Source organism: Rattus rattus, chromosome 3, assembly GCF_011064425.1.
Source record: "Rattus rattus isolate New Zealand chromosome 3, Rrattus_CSIRO_v1, whole genome shotgun sequence".
Lineage (NCBI taxonomy): Eukaryota > Metazoa > Chordata > Mammalia > Rodentia > Muridae > Rattus > Rattus rattus.
The window spans coordinates 83,222,200-83,239,750 of record NC_046156.1 but is presented as its reverse complement, the minus strand read 5'-3'; the positions used below and the strand labels follow the sequence as shown (position 1 = coordinate 83,239,750).

The 17,551-nt window shown below is 32.7% G+C and overlaps 1 protein-coding gene across 1 annotated transcript in view; it reads right to left on the bottom strand.

Moving 5' to 3' along the window:
- The window catches only part of Si (sucrase-isomaltase), an 80,445-nt gene extending 63,367 nt beyond the window's left edge, over window positions 1-17,078 (bottom strand). Inside the window, exons 1-12 of the mRNA XM_032896729.1 lie at window positions 17,038-17,078; window positions 15,989-16,106; window positions 14,820-14,938; window positions 9,904-10,021; window positions 9,525-9,634; window positions 8,548-8,699; window positions 6,820-6,991; window positions 3,867-3,966; window positions 2,943-3,055; window positions 2,093-2,218; window positions 932-1,063; window positions 727-846 (exon numbers count right to left, since the gene is read on the bottom strand). Of these exons, the coding sequence (XP_032752620.1) occupies window positions 727-846; window positions 932-1,063; window positions 2,093-2,218; window positions 2,943-3,055; window positions 3,867-3,966; window positions 6,820-6,991; window positions 8,548-8,699; window positions 9,525-9,634; window positions 9,904-10,021; window positions 14,820-14,938; window positions 15,989-16,106 (1,380 nt within the window). The 5' untranslated portion in view covers window positions 17,038-17,078. The remainder of the gene's footprint in view (window positions 1-726; window positions 847-931; window positions 1,064-2,092; window positions 2,219-2,942; window positions 3,056-3,866; window positions 3,967-6,819; window positions 6,992-8,547; window positions 8,700-9,524; window positions 9,635-9,903; window positions 10,022-14,819; window positions 14,939-15,988; window positions 16,107-17,037) is intronic.
- Window positions 17,079-17,551: the final 473 nt, after the last annotated feature.

Sequence of the window (17,551 nt, the reverse complement as noted above, 5' to 3'; positions counted from 1 at the left end):
ATTCAGATTCCCATTCTGAAATCCCAGCACTCCTAAGGCATGATGGGAGGAGGAGACAGGAGCATTCTATGAAGCTCCTGGAACAGCTTCTCTGACAAATGCACCAGGAAATATGGGACCCTGTGTCAAACAAGGTGAAAGGCAAGAACTGCAACCCAAGTTATTCTCTGTCCTACATACCTGCCATGGTGCACAGCTGCCTGCACTCATAGGCATACACATATAGATCAACTGACAGGCATATGTAAATATAAATATTCAAAAACTAGGCATCTTTTGACTTCTGCTCATAAATGACTATGTGATCTTTGAAATTTTAATCCAATTTTGAATATTTCAGTCTTCTTCCTTGCAATAGTTTCAATAACTACATAGTATTTTGTGTTTTAAATGTAAGTTAAAAAAGTAGTGTGTAGTTCATAGTTACTCAATTTGCAAATATTTTATGTTAACTTTTTATATTAATATTGAATAATTTTCAAAGGAATTTGAACAGTGTATCACATTTATTGGATTCCATTTTGATAATTGAATTTAAATAATCTGATAGAGGGTATTTCATATGTTTCCTTGCAAAATTACAATTCAAATCCAAAGAGAATAATAGCACACACACACACACACACACACACACACACACACACACACACGTTTGACATTTACACAAGCAGTATTTACAAATTAGAAAGTCAGAGCCACGTGAATTTAATGGATGTGAGAACTTACCTCTCCAATAAGTGGTGTAGTCCCATCTGACTCATTCACCCAAACATTTTTCTCATTCCCTCTCACATATGTTTGATATTCTGTACCATTGGCTCGCTTATTTACGGAGATGGCAGGGTCCTGATAAAGAAATAATATTCTATAAGCAATATGTTAATGGAAATGCATAATAATAAAAATGTTTTATTACATAAATTATCTTTACCAGGATGATAATATATTTTTGTCCATGGTTATGTAAATCCTGGGCAAATTCAGGAAGTCCATTAAATTTGACTTCATCATAAGTAAAGTCCTTTTTGTCTTCCATATAGTCAATATCAGTGACTTGTGCATCCTGAAAATGAGCAAAGTCGATTTCAGTGTGAGTAGAAAGAGTTTTCTAGTAACCTCAGTCTTTAAGCACAGGCATTTGTTTTATGCAGAGAGTGATGAAGTTAACCGTAAACTCCAGCTACTCCTGGGAAAGCATGCTAGTGTAATTTAGTCTTACTATTTAGAGAGTAAGTAGGGTGGTTCCAAAGAACAATTCAGCCTGAGCTACACAGAGAAATAAATCATTTCAAGTAAAAGAGATAAGTCAACTTACAGTTTATGAAATAAAAAGTAGAATGTTGATCAAATTGTTTACTTTCATTCATTTGTACTGTTTGCTTATTTCAATTTCAGTGCTGATTATGAAAGCTAGAATATAAAGAATGCTCTACTACAGAACTACTCTCCTAGCACTAGATTGTCCCATTTTTAAGTGTAAAATTCTTAAAGGGCTATTCAATGAGATGTCTCATTGGTAACATGTATTTAGTTGTGTGTGTGTGTGTATGTGTATTTAATTATCTAACAATAATTAAATAAGTGGTTATGAATTTGAGAAGTTGTGTGTGAACACAGAAGTTGGAAGACAAAGAGGGAGAGCACAAATTATTAAATATAGCATTCTCCAAATTTATATTGAATTATAGAATTCTCCAAATTTAAATTGAAATATAAGAAAAAACATTTGAATTAATACAGCTTCTGAAAAGTTCTTTGAATGTATATTTTTGACCAATTAATAAAAAAGAAGTCATTAATTTTTTAAAATGTAAGGGAGTATATATGTGAGGGGGTGGAGAATGGAAAGTGAAAAATGATGTAAGCATAAACACAAAAAGGAAAAAAGTATATAAATGGTCATCTTAGACACATTAGATGTGGATACAGACTAAATTTAACATTGAATCAGTTTTATAAGTATAAATAGTCAAGACTGTCGATCTAACATACTTTATGTTTCTAAGTATTGTGACATTTTGAGTCATTTCCTAATATGTGACCATGTTTGTCCTCAGATCTTCCAATAGCTAGCACCCTCCACTCTACTTACATATGGGATGCCAGCTTCCCGGTTTCTTCTTACTACTTCTTTCACAGTGTCTAATGACCCGTAATTCCAGCGACTCAGTTGAAAGCCAAGGTTCCAATATGCTGGCATTGCCGGTCGTCCAATGAACTTGAGATGAATGGACAGTTAGTTTCAACAACAGGAATGTCTTTAGAATAACTAATATTGATGTGCTGTTTATTCTCCTGCACAGCCAGCACTCATTCATCTACATACTAAAGAACAGAATCATATCTAAATTCTATTCATTTCTGAAAAAATCTGTCAGATTTTCTTATAAATAATTACCAAAAGTAAAACTTTGTAATTTCATGCTTTATACCATATTTTTGTTTTTTGGAATAAAGAAACATTTAGGAAATTAAGATTTGCAAAGATATACTTGTCTATCATAAAAAAATTAAAGAAAAGAAGAGAAGTATAGTAGGGGGAATTATAACACAAAAGGAACACTTTTTGTCGTACCACATTTTGACTAAATTTGTAGATGATCCACATGTTCATTGGCTATTTCTACTTTCTCAAATTATATACTTCCTCTTGCAACATTCTATCAAACATTGTCATAACCAAGTCAAACTTTAATATGTAACATCTCAAATGAGTGGATTCTGAGCTCAGGGATTTAGTTATAAAATTAATCTAAATAAAAATAAACATTTACATATATAAAAGCTTCGTTAAATAGAGGAGTAATAAAAATTATCAACTTATGTTGTTAAATTTTTCTAAGTAAAATACATGTAGATAGGAAGTCCCATGTGTCTAACATACTTAAAAATCTAATTATTCTTTTGTGAGAAATAATTTACAAATTCAGCCTGAAACAAACCTCTTGGTATTGTTGAACTACTTGTTCTGGTGTGTCTCCAAGAAATATATAAAAGTCTAGTATGCCACCAGTAACTCTGTAAGTAATTATTGGAGTTGGCTGGATGAAAACCTCTACAAAACAAAAATAGGAAACAAGTATACATAATTTGTTAAAACATTCTCAATGATAAAAACAATTATGACACATGTTTAAAGAGCATCCTGTTCACCATATCAGTGCATGTAATATTAAGAAGTAAACTACTGACAAAAAGGAATAATTCGGTAGAAAAACAGAAGGCTGCTGCATGTAATATCTGTAAGGATTGGCAAGACATCCATTTCCAATATCGGCATTACTCCTCTGAAAATCTTATAGCAAAGCATAAAGTTCAGATTTCTAATAAGGACAAATATCTTACTAAAACCATGTCTTGATTAGGTCAATTAGTTATTGTAACTTAAGATTTATCGTGTGTCACTAAACTATGTATACTTTCCCAAATAAAAACACTCACAAGTAGAATGTAATTTTAACCAGTGGAAGGGGAAGCCCTTGGTCCTGACAAGGTTGAACCCCCAGTGCAGGGGAATGTCAGAAGGGGGCATCAAGGGGGTTAGGGAACACCCCTATGAGGGAGGGAAAGGGGTTAGGGGGCTTATGGACAGGAAATCTGGAAAGGGAATAACACTTGAAATGTAAATAAATATATCTAATAAAAAGTGATGTATAAAAAAATCTTCCAGTAATAATTTCACACTATGCCATTGCTTACAAAATAGAGGGCTTTTTTTGTTTTTGTTTTTGTTTTTGTGAAGCCAAATATCTATGATTGGGATCAAAAGAGTATTTATATGCCAGTTTTATACAACCTACATGTAAATTTTAAACAAGCATATTATCATATATGTAAGTACATATTATCAAATAAATTGTACTTGCCCATTGCATTGCTGTTCATAAGGAAAACACCATATGACTTCCCAGAGGTATCTTCAATGCCCATGAAGAATGTCTGATGCCCATAGAGATTATGATTATTCTGAAATGTGAAGTTTGAAATTTTAAATATTTAACTGAATCTACAGTAAAGATATTTTGCATCAAAATGACAATATTTGCTAAAACGGATTTTATTTACCCTTCTATACCTCTATAATATTTGACCTTATTGTGTGTCACATAAAAGATAGAAAAAATGGAATGTACTTCAGTTAATAACTTTATATTTGCAAAAAGAGACATTGATATGTGTTAATATGTTGCTTTCTTTTCCCTTTTCATTAGAAGTAAATATACTTGCATGAGGTATATCTATTATAACACACACATACACACACACACACACACACACACACATACACACACACACACACACACACACACACATTTTTCCCATAGGGCACAGAACAATGCCTATCCTAGTTTCTACAGTGAGTTTTTCAGGAACAGATGAGGACATGAGATAATCCAGGCAAATACTAAACAACTCTGACAAGTAGAAAGGTAAGACTTTCTAATTGGCTTTAGACAGAAGCTTAAAAAATGCCTGAATAGACAGACAGAATGAAGAAGCTGTGAGCCTCATGTTTACTTCAGATGGGAATTCTGTTAACACTGAAAACTAAGAGTGCTAGAATTTATCAGTCATCGGGTACCAAGTTACTACAAACTCATTTGTAGAAATAATAGTATTTGCATTAGTGTTCAAGAATAATAAAGTTAACTAAGTAATAAGTAAAAATGACTTTATAGTTGATGATTTAGACTTATGAATTTCACATTAATACAAGAAACAAATCTACAAAAGGTAAAGCACTGTGACTATGATCCTTTTATGAGGTATTGTGAAAGGTAAATTTTTGCAACATGTAACATGTAATTTTATATAATTTACTGTGTGATGTACAAACTATGAAGTTATAGTATGTAAAAAAAAAACCCGCAAACCCCACAAAACAAAAATCCTCCTTTTCAAAAACTGCATGTCTTAGGTGGACATCAAAAGGCTGTGGATCATCCAAAAGTGGGCAAAAGTGGCAAGTGATTATGACCGACAGAAGACAGATACTTTATCTTATGGATAGCAGGCTGTATGGAATTATTTCACCAAGTTTTAACCACAAGAAAGCAAACCAAAAATGAATAATAAAATACAAAAATAACATTTGAATGTAAATAAAGGAAATACCCAATTAAAAAACTAAAAATAATAAAATAAAAAGAAAATAGTAACTGTCTTCAGATACATATTCAAAAACCAGTCAGAGACGATTTTTCTATCAGTTCTCATTGAGATAAATTAGATACATGTAGCTCTTCTGCATAAAATTCATGTAAGTTGAGTCAATCGGGTTAAAGGTTTTAACCTTAAATTTTTGGAATGCTAAAATTGGTACAGAAAGCTGTCAGAAAAGTATTTCAAGAGTTGGGCACAGAGAATAACATCCTGAAAAAGTTCTTAATAGCACAGAGGTGGCAAATTAAAGTGAAATTAATATCTTCATTGCTAAAACATACTATCAACAAATGAGGCTATCTTCTTAAGAACTGTAGAAAATACTTTCCAGCTATATTTCAGAAAGAGTAGTTAATAACTAGAATAAGTAAAGAATCGGAAGACAACCAGAGAATAAATCTGATAGTAACTGAGATAATGAAGTGAATAGGAGGCTCTGGCAAGAGGAGACACAAAAGTTCGATAAATATCTTAAATACCCTCATTCAGTTGGAGAATGCAAATTAAATCAACTGTTAGATTCCATTTCTTCCAAATCAGATTGGTCATCATCAGGAAAATAAACGAGAGCCGTAAGGTTGGCTCAGTGGTTAAGGGTACTTAGGTCTCTTGCAGAGGACCTGAACTCTATCCCCCACACCCATGCGAAAGCTCAGAAGTATTAGTAACTTCTGAGTTACCAGTTATAGATATCCATGAATTTTTCTGACCTCTACAGCTACCAGGCATGCACATGTTACACATCCATGGGTTCATGCAAAAAAAATACACATAAAAATAAAATAAGTATGTTTAAAAAATTTAGAAAGAAAAAAAATGACTGAAACCTCAGATGAGGATGTGTGGAACTAGGACATTGACCTTACTCATTGAACTTGGCAGTGTAAGCTTGCACACTTATCATAGAATTTAGTATGGGAGTTCCTCAAAAAAGATGAAAGAGAATTTATTTTATTAGTGATGTATTCCACCTCTGGGTACATGCACAAAGGGCTCCATACCCATCCAGAGATAACTTCCCATCCAGGCTTGCTGCTGCTCTATTCACAATAGCAAGGAAATGAATCTGACCTGACGCTCAACAACTAACGAATGAATGAAAAAAAATGTAATAAACATGCACAGTGCAATTCAGTTTTAAAGAAAAGTGAATTTTTCAGGACAATAATTGGGGCAGGAAAATACTGTAATAATTTAGATGATCTAGACTCAGAAAGACAAATGCCTTACGTCTTTATGCTTCCTCACAGTTCTGAGTCCTGGCTTTAAATCTACACCCACTCTTTTCTTTCCTTCTATCATATTACAGGTCATGTAATCTGAAAAATGAACATGACAGGAAGAGGGATAATGCTGAAATATGGAAGCTACAACAGAACCTACGAGACTAGAAAGCAGAGTCTAAAGAGCGTCAGAAGGTACGACGTGGGGTACAAGAAAATAAGAGGGTGTTGAGAAGGTGTAGGAGGATCAGTCCAAGCAATTTATATTTAAAAATGCTATAATAAACTTGATACTTTTCTGGACAATTTTAATTTCAAAACAAATTGGGGACAATTCTAGGGTTGCCACAAAAACGATCATGTCATATAGAACTGAATGTATCAACTTCTTCCATTTAATCATTTGCTCTAATAAGCGAAAATAACATCTTACATCACCAGGGATTTCATCTCGAGTAAAGATTGGCCATGTCTTCCAGTATAAGTCATGACGAAATCTTTTATGAATATGTTCCCCAAAGCCATAAATATATTCACTTGGAAGTCTTGTCGAAATCTGCAAATATTGGTTTGAGTACACCAGTGGACCAACACTGGTATCAAACCTGAACGAAAGAAGAAAAACAAAAACTATGCTTATAAATGAAACACACCCTTGTTTCAGTTTAATGTTGATTTTATCGAGAATATCTGACTTCTAAGGTGCTGCAGACATGACTGGGAGAAGTACAAGTTATCACACGAACTGAACTTGTTTACGATATCAGTAGAACTCTGTTTTCATCAATAAAGATTTTCATAGACCTCTGACCCTCTAGTCCTTTCAGTCTCAGAATACGACTACCATTGTCATTTGTGTTACACAGATGCAACATAATAAATAAAAACATAAATAAATAAAGTTGTGTTTTCAAAGATTATACGTCATATTCTGCAGACTCAAGTTTAAACAATGCTCATTGTACTGGGTACTATGTTTGTATAACATATCACCAAACTGGTTTCCATTCACGGTAAAATTAATTTAAGAAAATCAGTGTTTCCTAAAACAATAAAAATATCATGCAAAACTCTCGAAAACAATACTATTCATTATTTTAACCCATTAGCTAATTAACCCATTAGCAAAAGTCTCTTATCCTCCTCCTCCCAGAACTAAAACAAACATCCTGCTTTACTAATTCTATACTTAGATTGTCGAAATTTTACACATAAGTGATTCACTGAAGTATTTTCTTTCCTGTGCTGGACTATTCTGCTTAGAATTAAGTACATTTTATGGCACAGCACAAAGAAAATTAGAAAAACATCCAAATATATTCAGTGAAAGTAAATTTATGAGATTTGATTTTCAACATGCTTTAATTAATATTACCTGATAATAAACCTGTATCTTGACTTTCTTCTTTTTAAAGAAATTAGTTTTTTATTTTTAAAACAATTTTCTTTTATTTTTGAGATTATATTACACAATTTTCTTTCCACTTCTACACCCAATCTTTCCATATAGCCCTGCTCACCCTTTTTAAAATTCATAGCTTTATTAATTTTAGTATATACATACATATATATATATGCGTGTGTGTGTGTGTGTGTGTGTGTGCAGTGCCACCTGTATGAATGCTGATTTTACAGGAAATTTTTAAATTTTACTAAATTCTTTGCAACAATTACTCCTTGCCCCAGATAGCACAACCCAAATGAAAATGTTTAACTTGTATTTAAATTGTTATGTGGGGGAAAAAAGATTTTGACATTGTCATGGAAATTCACACCACAGTAAACAGAAACCATGTACTTCTGAAAATTGTTTCAGGGAAGATAAAATGGTGAAGCATACATATATGGAAACCATTTCCAATATGAATGACTGTATATGAATGCATTGTTCCAACCTAATCATTTATCAGTCATTTCTGCTATGCATTTGGTTGACATCAACTGATGTTTTCAAATTTGTATTTTAGTTTCTTTCTTCTATGTGAATCCAAATAATTACTCTATCATCATATTATTCATAGATCTATACTTTCATTTGGGGGGTATTTGTATGTTCTTTATGAACTGGCACTGTGATTAAGATGTACTTATTCTCTGGCAAGAGGATAATATTGACTAGTTATTTGGACTGATACAAATGCAAGATACAAGCAACACTTACAAGACTTTGTTGTTGCTTTTCCTGATCACTTTGATGCTGAACGGATTTTCTGAGACCTGGACATCATAGAGTGTGTCAGCTGCTGGGATTCCAGTTTCCTCTTTTACAAACTGGTGCGGCACTTCATATCTCTTGTTATTTGGATCTGTGATCTGCCCAGATTGTAATACACAAACAGTAAGTGATTGTCATATGCCCAGCTCTGAATTACTGCATACAAGCTGTGAAATTATCTGTATCTATAGTATTATAGTATATTACATACACCATATAGATAAGCCATACAAATTGTTAAAAAATAATTCTATTTAATTAGTTAAGAGTTTCGGTGTGATTGAGTATATATATTTATTAAGAGAAGAGAAAGTGTCACTAAATAGCATTGAAAACTGGGCTTTTACATTTAATATTGTAAGTGCTTAATATATAATTGTTTACATATTCCCATAAGGAAGGTGATCATTTAATTTTAATTTAAAAAATACTTTATTAAAAAATTCACAAATGAATTGTATCACAAACCGAAATTGACCAAACCCCCATCTCAATGAAACTTTAAACTATAAGTTACCACACATAAAAGGATAACTAGTATTTTAGTTATCCTTTTTGGGATAAATATTTCTAAGTTTGGACACTATATGGGAAGGATAAAAAATCTTTTGTTCAAGTACACTTAAGACAAAATCTTTCTTAGAAGTATCACAAGACAAGGGCTGGAAATTTGGCTTATAATAAATTAATATCTCTTCCTGTTCTTGCAGAGGACCTGGATTCAGTCCTCAACATAGCTCATGGTTCCTCAGAACCATCTATAACTGACGATCCATGAGTTCTATCGCCCTCTTCTGGACTCCATGGGTACTGCTCCCGTGTGGCACTCCTTCCCCCTCCCCCGACATCCCACCCTTCCCCAGACAAAATTTGCACCTATAAAATAAATAGAAGCAACGTTTTAGAAATCATAAAAGTCAAACCTTGAACCGGAAACGATTGCTTGTTTGAGTCTGAGTTGTGAGGATGACGCTTTTAATGTCTTCTCCAAATAGAGTGGGAGAAGGGATCCTGTTCAGTGTGGCTTTAAGTCCTTAGACAAAGGAAAAGTAAAGAGTATACCCTTAAAATAACTTATATGTTATCAATTATTAAATTGTTTCCATATTAATAACTGACACAAATGACTGTTTCTTTTTATTTTATATGAGACAATGCTGAAAAAATCTTCAATACCTTATTTAAAATTTTGATATGTGCTTATTGGATTTTATTAAAGAGACTATTTTCAAAGAACAACTTAAAATGGACTCCTTCAACTTGGAACATGTATTAGACAATCATGGTGGAGACGCTCCTTACCCGTGTTTTCATTTGTGATGGACTCAGCATTATAGCCATGGTTGTCTGCAAAGAAGCACCAAGGAATGACAGAGTTGTTCCACGGACGCCAGCAACAGCCACGCTCTTCGCATATTGCCTGTAAAAATATTTGTAATGAAAAAAAAACATAAATGGCAATGCATTCAGATGTACTAGATCTGTTTTCTTATTGTTAAGGCCCTAAATACACTCATTTAAAGACCTTTCCCCTCTCAATAATTATGGTTTTTTTTCTTTCATCATGGTAACAGCAAAGAAGATTTTGAATACTTATGTTGTATTAAGTATCAAATTCGGATGAAGTTACACAACTCCAAATCTACTTTAATTCAGTCAGATATAACTTTCATAGCAATGACTAGGGCTTATTAAAAGTAAGAGCTTGTCAATGCTAGATTATTGCTTGACCAATTAACCACAGTATCAGCCAGAAGTTTTATAATAGGTTTTCAAAAAAAATTATAAGCTAAACATTTTATCAAATGAGCTATTTTAAACAGTCACAAAAATTAGCATACTTTAATAAGTATTACAAAATATTGACTACACAGTAATTTTACTAGCTACATAAAAAATCTCACAAATTAGAAGAAGTCATAAACACATAGTTAATATGTTGAATAGCATGGTGATCTGCATTATCAACGGTGTAACTAAATATACAATAAAAGTTTCAATTACGACACATATTTATAATTTGAATACCGGTGCAATGTTTTCCTAACTATTTTTGTGAAAACAATTTTTAAACTGCACATGTTGATCAACCAAATGTATACATCAAACAATCTTCACATCATATTAAACTGGCTTTATAAACACAAGCATACAAATACATATATTACAAGCAAGAATGCAAAGAATCAGTTGACATCTTTCGTCGTATCAGGTATGTGCAGCCTCCATTTGGACAGTTTTATCTCTAGTTATATAACCCATGAAAAGGTCCCCAACAACACAAAGTGATACTGTAAAATAATTTACATTGGAACAGTCTTTCTGAGATGTTGGTTTTAACTAGTTCAAACACTAAAGTACAACCAGACATAGGTGTACTAATCCAAATAGGTTTATGGGTTTGTGTAAAAAACAAAGCTAGAAGACAATATAAGCATATTTTGACACACTGAAAAGTTAGATAAGTAGAGTTATACTAAATTTCCCAAAATATACAAATTAGTACTTTCCTGGGGCTGCCATAAAAACATAAACTAGAAGATGCTTTAAAGCAACAGAAATCAATTCTCTCAGAGCACTGCTGGTTAAACATCTTAACTCAAATTGTCCATGGAGTCATGATGCTTCTGTGGCTCTATGAAGGAATCCTCATTAGTTTCCATGACTTCTAGTGATCTTGTCAGAATTGGCATCTCTTAGTTCTAACAGTCATTTAATTTTATTCTTTATGTCATTCCATATGGTGTCTGCATATAACGACACTTGTTGAAGCAGATCTGCAAAAGCCCTTTACCAAATAAGAGTCTATTTCAAGACTTCAAGTTAGCATATGTTTGGCAGGCACACTGCTACTCCCTAAATACATACATTATAGGATTAGCCTAAAAATATTACCTGCAAGGTAGTCAAACTTAATTTTAGTTTGTCCTTTGGAATTAAATGTTTCCTTTGTTTGTTTAGCTGTTCTTCCTATTATTTAAAATTTTAAGAGGTTTTCAATATTTCTATTTACTTCTCTAATTTCATGTTTATTTCTGATTTGCTTAAATGACAGAATATAAAGGAATAGTCAGTCCATTAAGGGAGATAATTTCAGTTAATTCCAATAAATAAAATGCAAAAATATCTTCAATACTTTTTTATTATGTGGTATGAGCACATGTCTATTAGAATTCTAATGTATACTTATATACATATTAAGTTGAATCAGCGGTGTAAATTATTCTTTTCCATCTCAAATAATGAAGGAAGGCCTATAGTCCTCTCCCCATATTACTTTATTTGATAAGAGGAACCTTAAGAAAGAATAGGGGATACAATAGAGTCATAGCATAGACTCTCATTCAACTTATTCAAGACTACTGACGTCATTATAAAAACAACTTCTTCCTTCTGGTCTACATAGTGAAGAAATTGTCTCTGAGGGTAGCAAGAAGCTCCATCTACAACAACAGTAGATAAACCCACTGAGAGGCAGAGCTCTCACTCCTGAACAATGAAGGACCTTTTTGTACTACACACGGACCATTACAGAAAGTGACAAGTGGTCAAAATGTAGAGAGCTTGAGTAAAGGTGTGGTGCCTAGCTTCATTTGTATATCTACATCCTGAACCTAAGACTCATGATGAACAGGATCTCTCTACTGTGGCACAGTGACTCCTAAATATGACAGGGAATGTGGTTACCCGACAAAAGCTAAAGAATAATGCCAGCACTGGATAGACCAGTGTGAATGGAGAGATCTCATAAAATCCCCTTTCTAGATGAAGAGTTTCAGCAAGTCGATGACTACTGAGAGATGGGCAATGAGTCTTCATTAAGAATAAGCCACCTACATTGGTTATCCAATACCAAGTGGTCAGCTGTGACAACAAACACAGACAAGCAACAACCTATGGACTTAGGGAGTTGTATTTGTTCATTTATATATGTATATGTAACAATAATTAAAAGAAAAGAGCCAATGGCTGTGAAGAGGGTGGGGGAATGAGAGTTGTTGGAAAAAAGAAAGGGAGGGGTGGGAATGATGTCAACAAGCATATATACTTAAAAAAATATTCAAAGTCCTCACTAAAAATCGGTGAAAACGGCTGTTTCTATCTTGGACAGCTAGCCTCCATCGCTATGGGAAATAAATGTAGAAGCTACCAAATCTAAGCTATTTGTTATGGCAGCCTTAGCTGACTAAAATACTTTGTGTACGAATATAGCTATTTATTACATTGCCATTTTGACTCTTCCACACATTGTTATTATTGAATTTTTATGTATGCATGCCTTCTATCTACAATATGTAGCATATTTCAAATTTAAGTATTTTGTCAATCATAATGAATCTGAATTTATAAGATGCAAGAGAAATTTCATAATTAAGAAAATATATGGAAATTAACAGAAAATAATCATTTTGATTAACTCAATCTTAAATGCCTTGATGGGGGGAAATGATATTTATTCAAACCTAATTTCATCTTTAGAGTTTTATATACTTTGTTAATATTATTGCTTTAGGTTATCACTGAAGATAAAGAAAACTAGTAGTTTAAGTATCTTAAAGATTTTACAGGTTATTAGTGAGAAAATATTATGAGAATTATATAATTAAAAAACATTATAAAAGTCCATGTAACAAAATTTGAATAAATATTCCACTATATATATATATATATAGGTCATTTTCCTGATTTCTGGGACACTTTAGTTTTCATTCATTCAGCATTTATCTTATCAGTTTTCCATAATAAAAATTACCTTTGAATATTATCTAATTAGAAAATTTGAAGACAGTGGTTAATGACTGAAACCTGAGTTTATGGAACATGAGGTAAGATTGAACTTTGTACCCACCTGCAGAAATCTCCTTAACTATTCATTTTGCTTTGATAAACTCTTTGAATTTCCAGTTATGTCTAAAGTTCAATGAGTGAGAGTTCATTTAATAACAGAATCTCAATTAAATCATTTTGACTAATTTTTTATCTGAATGTCCAGAATGTCCTTTCTGTCCCTGTCTTCTTCCAAATTGACTACCTTTCTCGCCCTTTGAGTCAAAGGCAGACTGTACATTGTTCTATATACACTCTACCACAAAGATGACTTGCCTTGTATACATACTCTTGGATCATTTAACAAGGCTACCCTCACACTCATCTTGTCTCAGCCTTTCTAGTAGTAAGAATTACAGGCAGGTAGCACGGTGTTGGGCTCACCTGTATCCTTTTGAATAACACATGTAAATTCATTTGCTGAATTAGAAATTGTCTACTTTGTGAGCTTGGCTTATTACTGTGCTCATGGATATTGAAAAAGAAAATACTTTTCATCATCTTAATGGATTGAATTAGCAATAAAGACCTCAAGATGACAAATCCAAATCACTGCCTGTTTGCATATCGATTTCACAGAAGAGTCATGGTTTTCTCTCAAAAGATTTAGTATTAATCTTGTTTCCATTCTTGAGAAGAACAAGAATCAGAATATCTATTTTCCTCAGTGTGTAACAGTAAGCTCCTTCATCAACAGATAAAAGAAGTTATTACTATAAGTTTACTGATGAATACTTCATTGAGTTGTACAGTGTCTGATAAATTAATAAGAATGCTCTGTGTAATTTTAAAAGGACTGGCAAGTAGTTCATTATGTCATGTGATAGGAAGGGTGGAATTGAGATTTAAACACAAATATTATACAACTTGTCAAATGTGAACATAAAACACATATACTCATTGACTTGTTTTTACAAAATTTATGAATTAAAAAGTCTGAGTCAATGTATGGTTACATGAATCCAACAGGCTTCTCCACTAATTTTCATATAATAAAATACAAATATGTTTACAAAAGTGAGTCATAGATAATTGTCTAGAAATTCTTCCTAGACTCCCTCCCCCCACTACAAAGAGTGCAATGTAAAACATGTAAGTGTGACTTAAGGTCCTGAACACTGAGGAGTAGAAGACAGCAATGACATTTTCAGGAAAGCATTATAAGCTTGTTATATAGCCTGTTGAGTATGCATGGACAGTGAATAACCAAAGGAATTGAAAGGAGGCTCATTAAAATCAATTCAATCACAAATTTATACAGAAAAGTATTGGGAACATAAATGAAGTTTATGTTCAGATCTTTAATAATATGGAATTATTCTATATTGAGCAGATATATTCATAAAATTCTGTTTATATTTCTAAAATCATCCCGAGCATTTTTGGCAGACCTTTGTTGGATGTTGTTCTGGAATGCAGTTAATTCTCTCATTGATAGGTTCACCTTGTTCAGGAGGACACTTCCCAGGACTAGGGGTTGAAGTTGGAGTTGGAGTTGGACTTTTTATTTCTGGAAGAAGGAAATATAAAAAGCATTTTCATTAAGTAATGGATACTTTGTTCAGCAAATGGATTCATTTCTTTTATAATTACGGCAAAATCAATGTGTGCTTCTAGATGAACCTTCCAAATGCAAGCCTTGGTTAGTATAATGATAAGGTTAAATAACATTTTTGAAATGCTATGTGTATAATCTGACTTCTAGAGGAGAGGAATGCTGACATTATAAAGGTGTCATCAATTGGGAGAAGGTATGATAATTACACCAATAGGATCTGCAAATGGTGCTTGACATGCATGCAACAGATAACTTCCTTTTCAGTTCTTATTTGGTCAAGAGAGAATGATAGAGGAAGACACAGTTCAGAGGTCCACAATAATATGCAGAGACTCTGATTAGGAGAGGGAAAGGTCACTAGGAACCTGAGGCCCTAACTCACCTTCTCTGCACTGTTTCATGTACTCTGTATTTCATCATTCATAACAAGGACAAAAAGAAAATTGTCTACACTGTCCATGGACTGTTCATATTTCTGAAAACTAAACCTTGGCATCCTCAAGAGTGTCGGAGAGGGGAGAGAGAGAGAGAGAGAGAGAGAGAGAGAGAGAGAGAGAGAGAGAGAGAGAGAGAGAACTATCTATTTAAATTATTTTAATACTTAACCCATTTCCCTTATATTCCTTTATTTAAAATAACATACAGTGGGAAGTTCACCAATGTCAAAGCACACAGAATTTTTAATGCAGAACTTGAGACTCCAGTGGACAGAGAAATATCATAATTTTGTAACTTACACCGAATTCTCCATATTTCACGTAATTTCCTGTGTTCTCTCACGAGTATTTTTAATCTCATTTATTTATTCATTAGTCGGTTTGGGGAAGGGTTTGCTTTGGTGCTGTAGCATGGTTATGGAAGTAAAAGACCAACTTACAACTTCTGAGAGTTAGTTCATCACTTCCCCCTCACAGACACCAATGCACTTTTAAACCCACAGCTACTGCGGAATGACTTTCCCCTGACTTCACTCCACTGCTTAAAGCAGACAGTGCTACTTGCCTTCCACAGCTGGCACCTTGGTTGCTAAAACAGCGACAAGAGCAATAGCTATTGCTGTTACTATGATGAAGAGGACAATCAGAGAGATCTCTAGTGCACTGAACTTCTTCTTTGCCATCTGAGGAAAGAGAGGAAAATGTATTTAAGTGGAGATATTTTTGTAAGTAAAGCACAATTAATTATGAATTTCTATGTATGAATTTCTAAGCTAACAAAGCTCTTGACATTTACATATGCAAAAACAGTTAAAGACAAGGAAGTCAAGGATTTGAAAGGAAACATGGAGATATCGTTAGATGGAGGAAAAGTGAAGGGGAATTTAAATGTAATCACAAAAATATTAAAGAACATAGTTTTAAAAATCAAAATAATATAACAGAAAGACTTAAAAATTCATACTATATCAACCCTCCTTTATTATGAAAGTAAGAAAAAGTTATATACAAAAATCAAATTCGATATACATATTCACAGACAATAAGGGCTAAAATTATCCATTTTCTGTGGGTGAAAATTACAGCAATTATTTTACAGATCATACTAATTTTAAGCAAAGCTTCAGGGGAACTTACAATTTATAAACAATTTTGCATGAATAATATTTTATTAGATGGTATGTTTGATGTTATTTTTTGTTCTGCTAGCAACAATTAAATATTTAATAAATTTAGAATCTATTCTGCCTATGTAAATATTCTTAAATAAATACTTCCCTAATACAGGGAGTATCCCTGTATTTTTCAACAAAAATTAATTATATACTCTGCTACTAAAATTGTTTAAAACAAACCAAGTTTAGACATACATTTTTAACAAAAAATAGTTAGAGCAAGCTAGAACAATATGCTTATATTTTTATAAAACTTGAATTTGTTCCTCTGCCATTAGAAAAAGGAGTATACTTGAAATGAGAAATGTACTATTTGACTAATTGTTATATATATATATATATATATATATATATATATATATATAAAACATAATTAAAGTTAAATAGTTAAATACATTTTGCTTAGAAACATGACCTATGCTGGGACCTGGAGACTTACCTTAGCTCATAGCCTGTCCTATTTGCAGTGCTGTGCTGGAGTTGAGCAAGGCTATTAAAGTAATGATCAGAGAAAATTGCTCAGGTATATATTGACTACTCATAAAGTTTTATTGCACTTTCACAAGCCTATCAATGTTTAATATTCTTCTGTTCAACATTCAATTGCTGAAGCCTTAGCCCTGAAAGCAGTTTATATAAATATACCTCTCGGACATGAGAAGTTAATTAATAACTGTGTTTTTAGATAGTCTTTCACTTCTACATGGCAGGAAATATTGAAACAACATATAATCAGTTTCTGAATTAGGTTTCTTTTTTGAAAAATTTCTAATTCTTCAATATCTTTTTGAAAAAATCTCATTTCATAACATTTGAGTTTATTTGGGAAAGGAAAAATGTTTGAACAATATACATTATAAAATATTTGAAAGGATAAACACATTTCTGGAAATTTTTCACTGTTATAAATCAAAGGCTGGAGCTTATATTTTACACCACAAGTCTTGAAATGG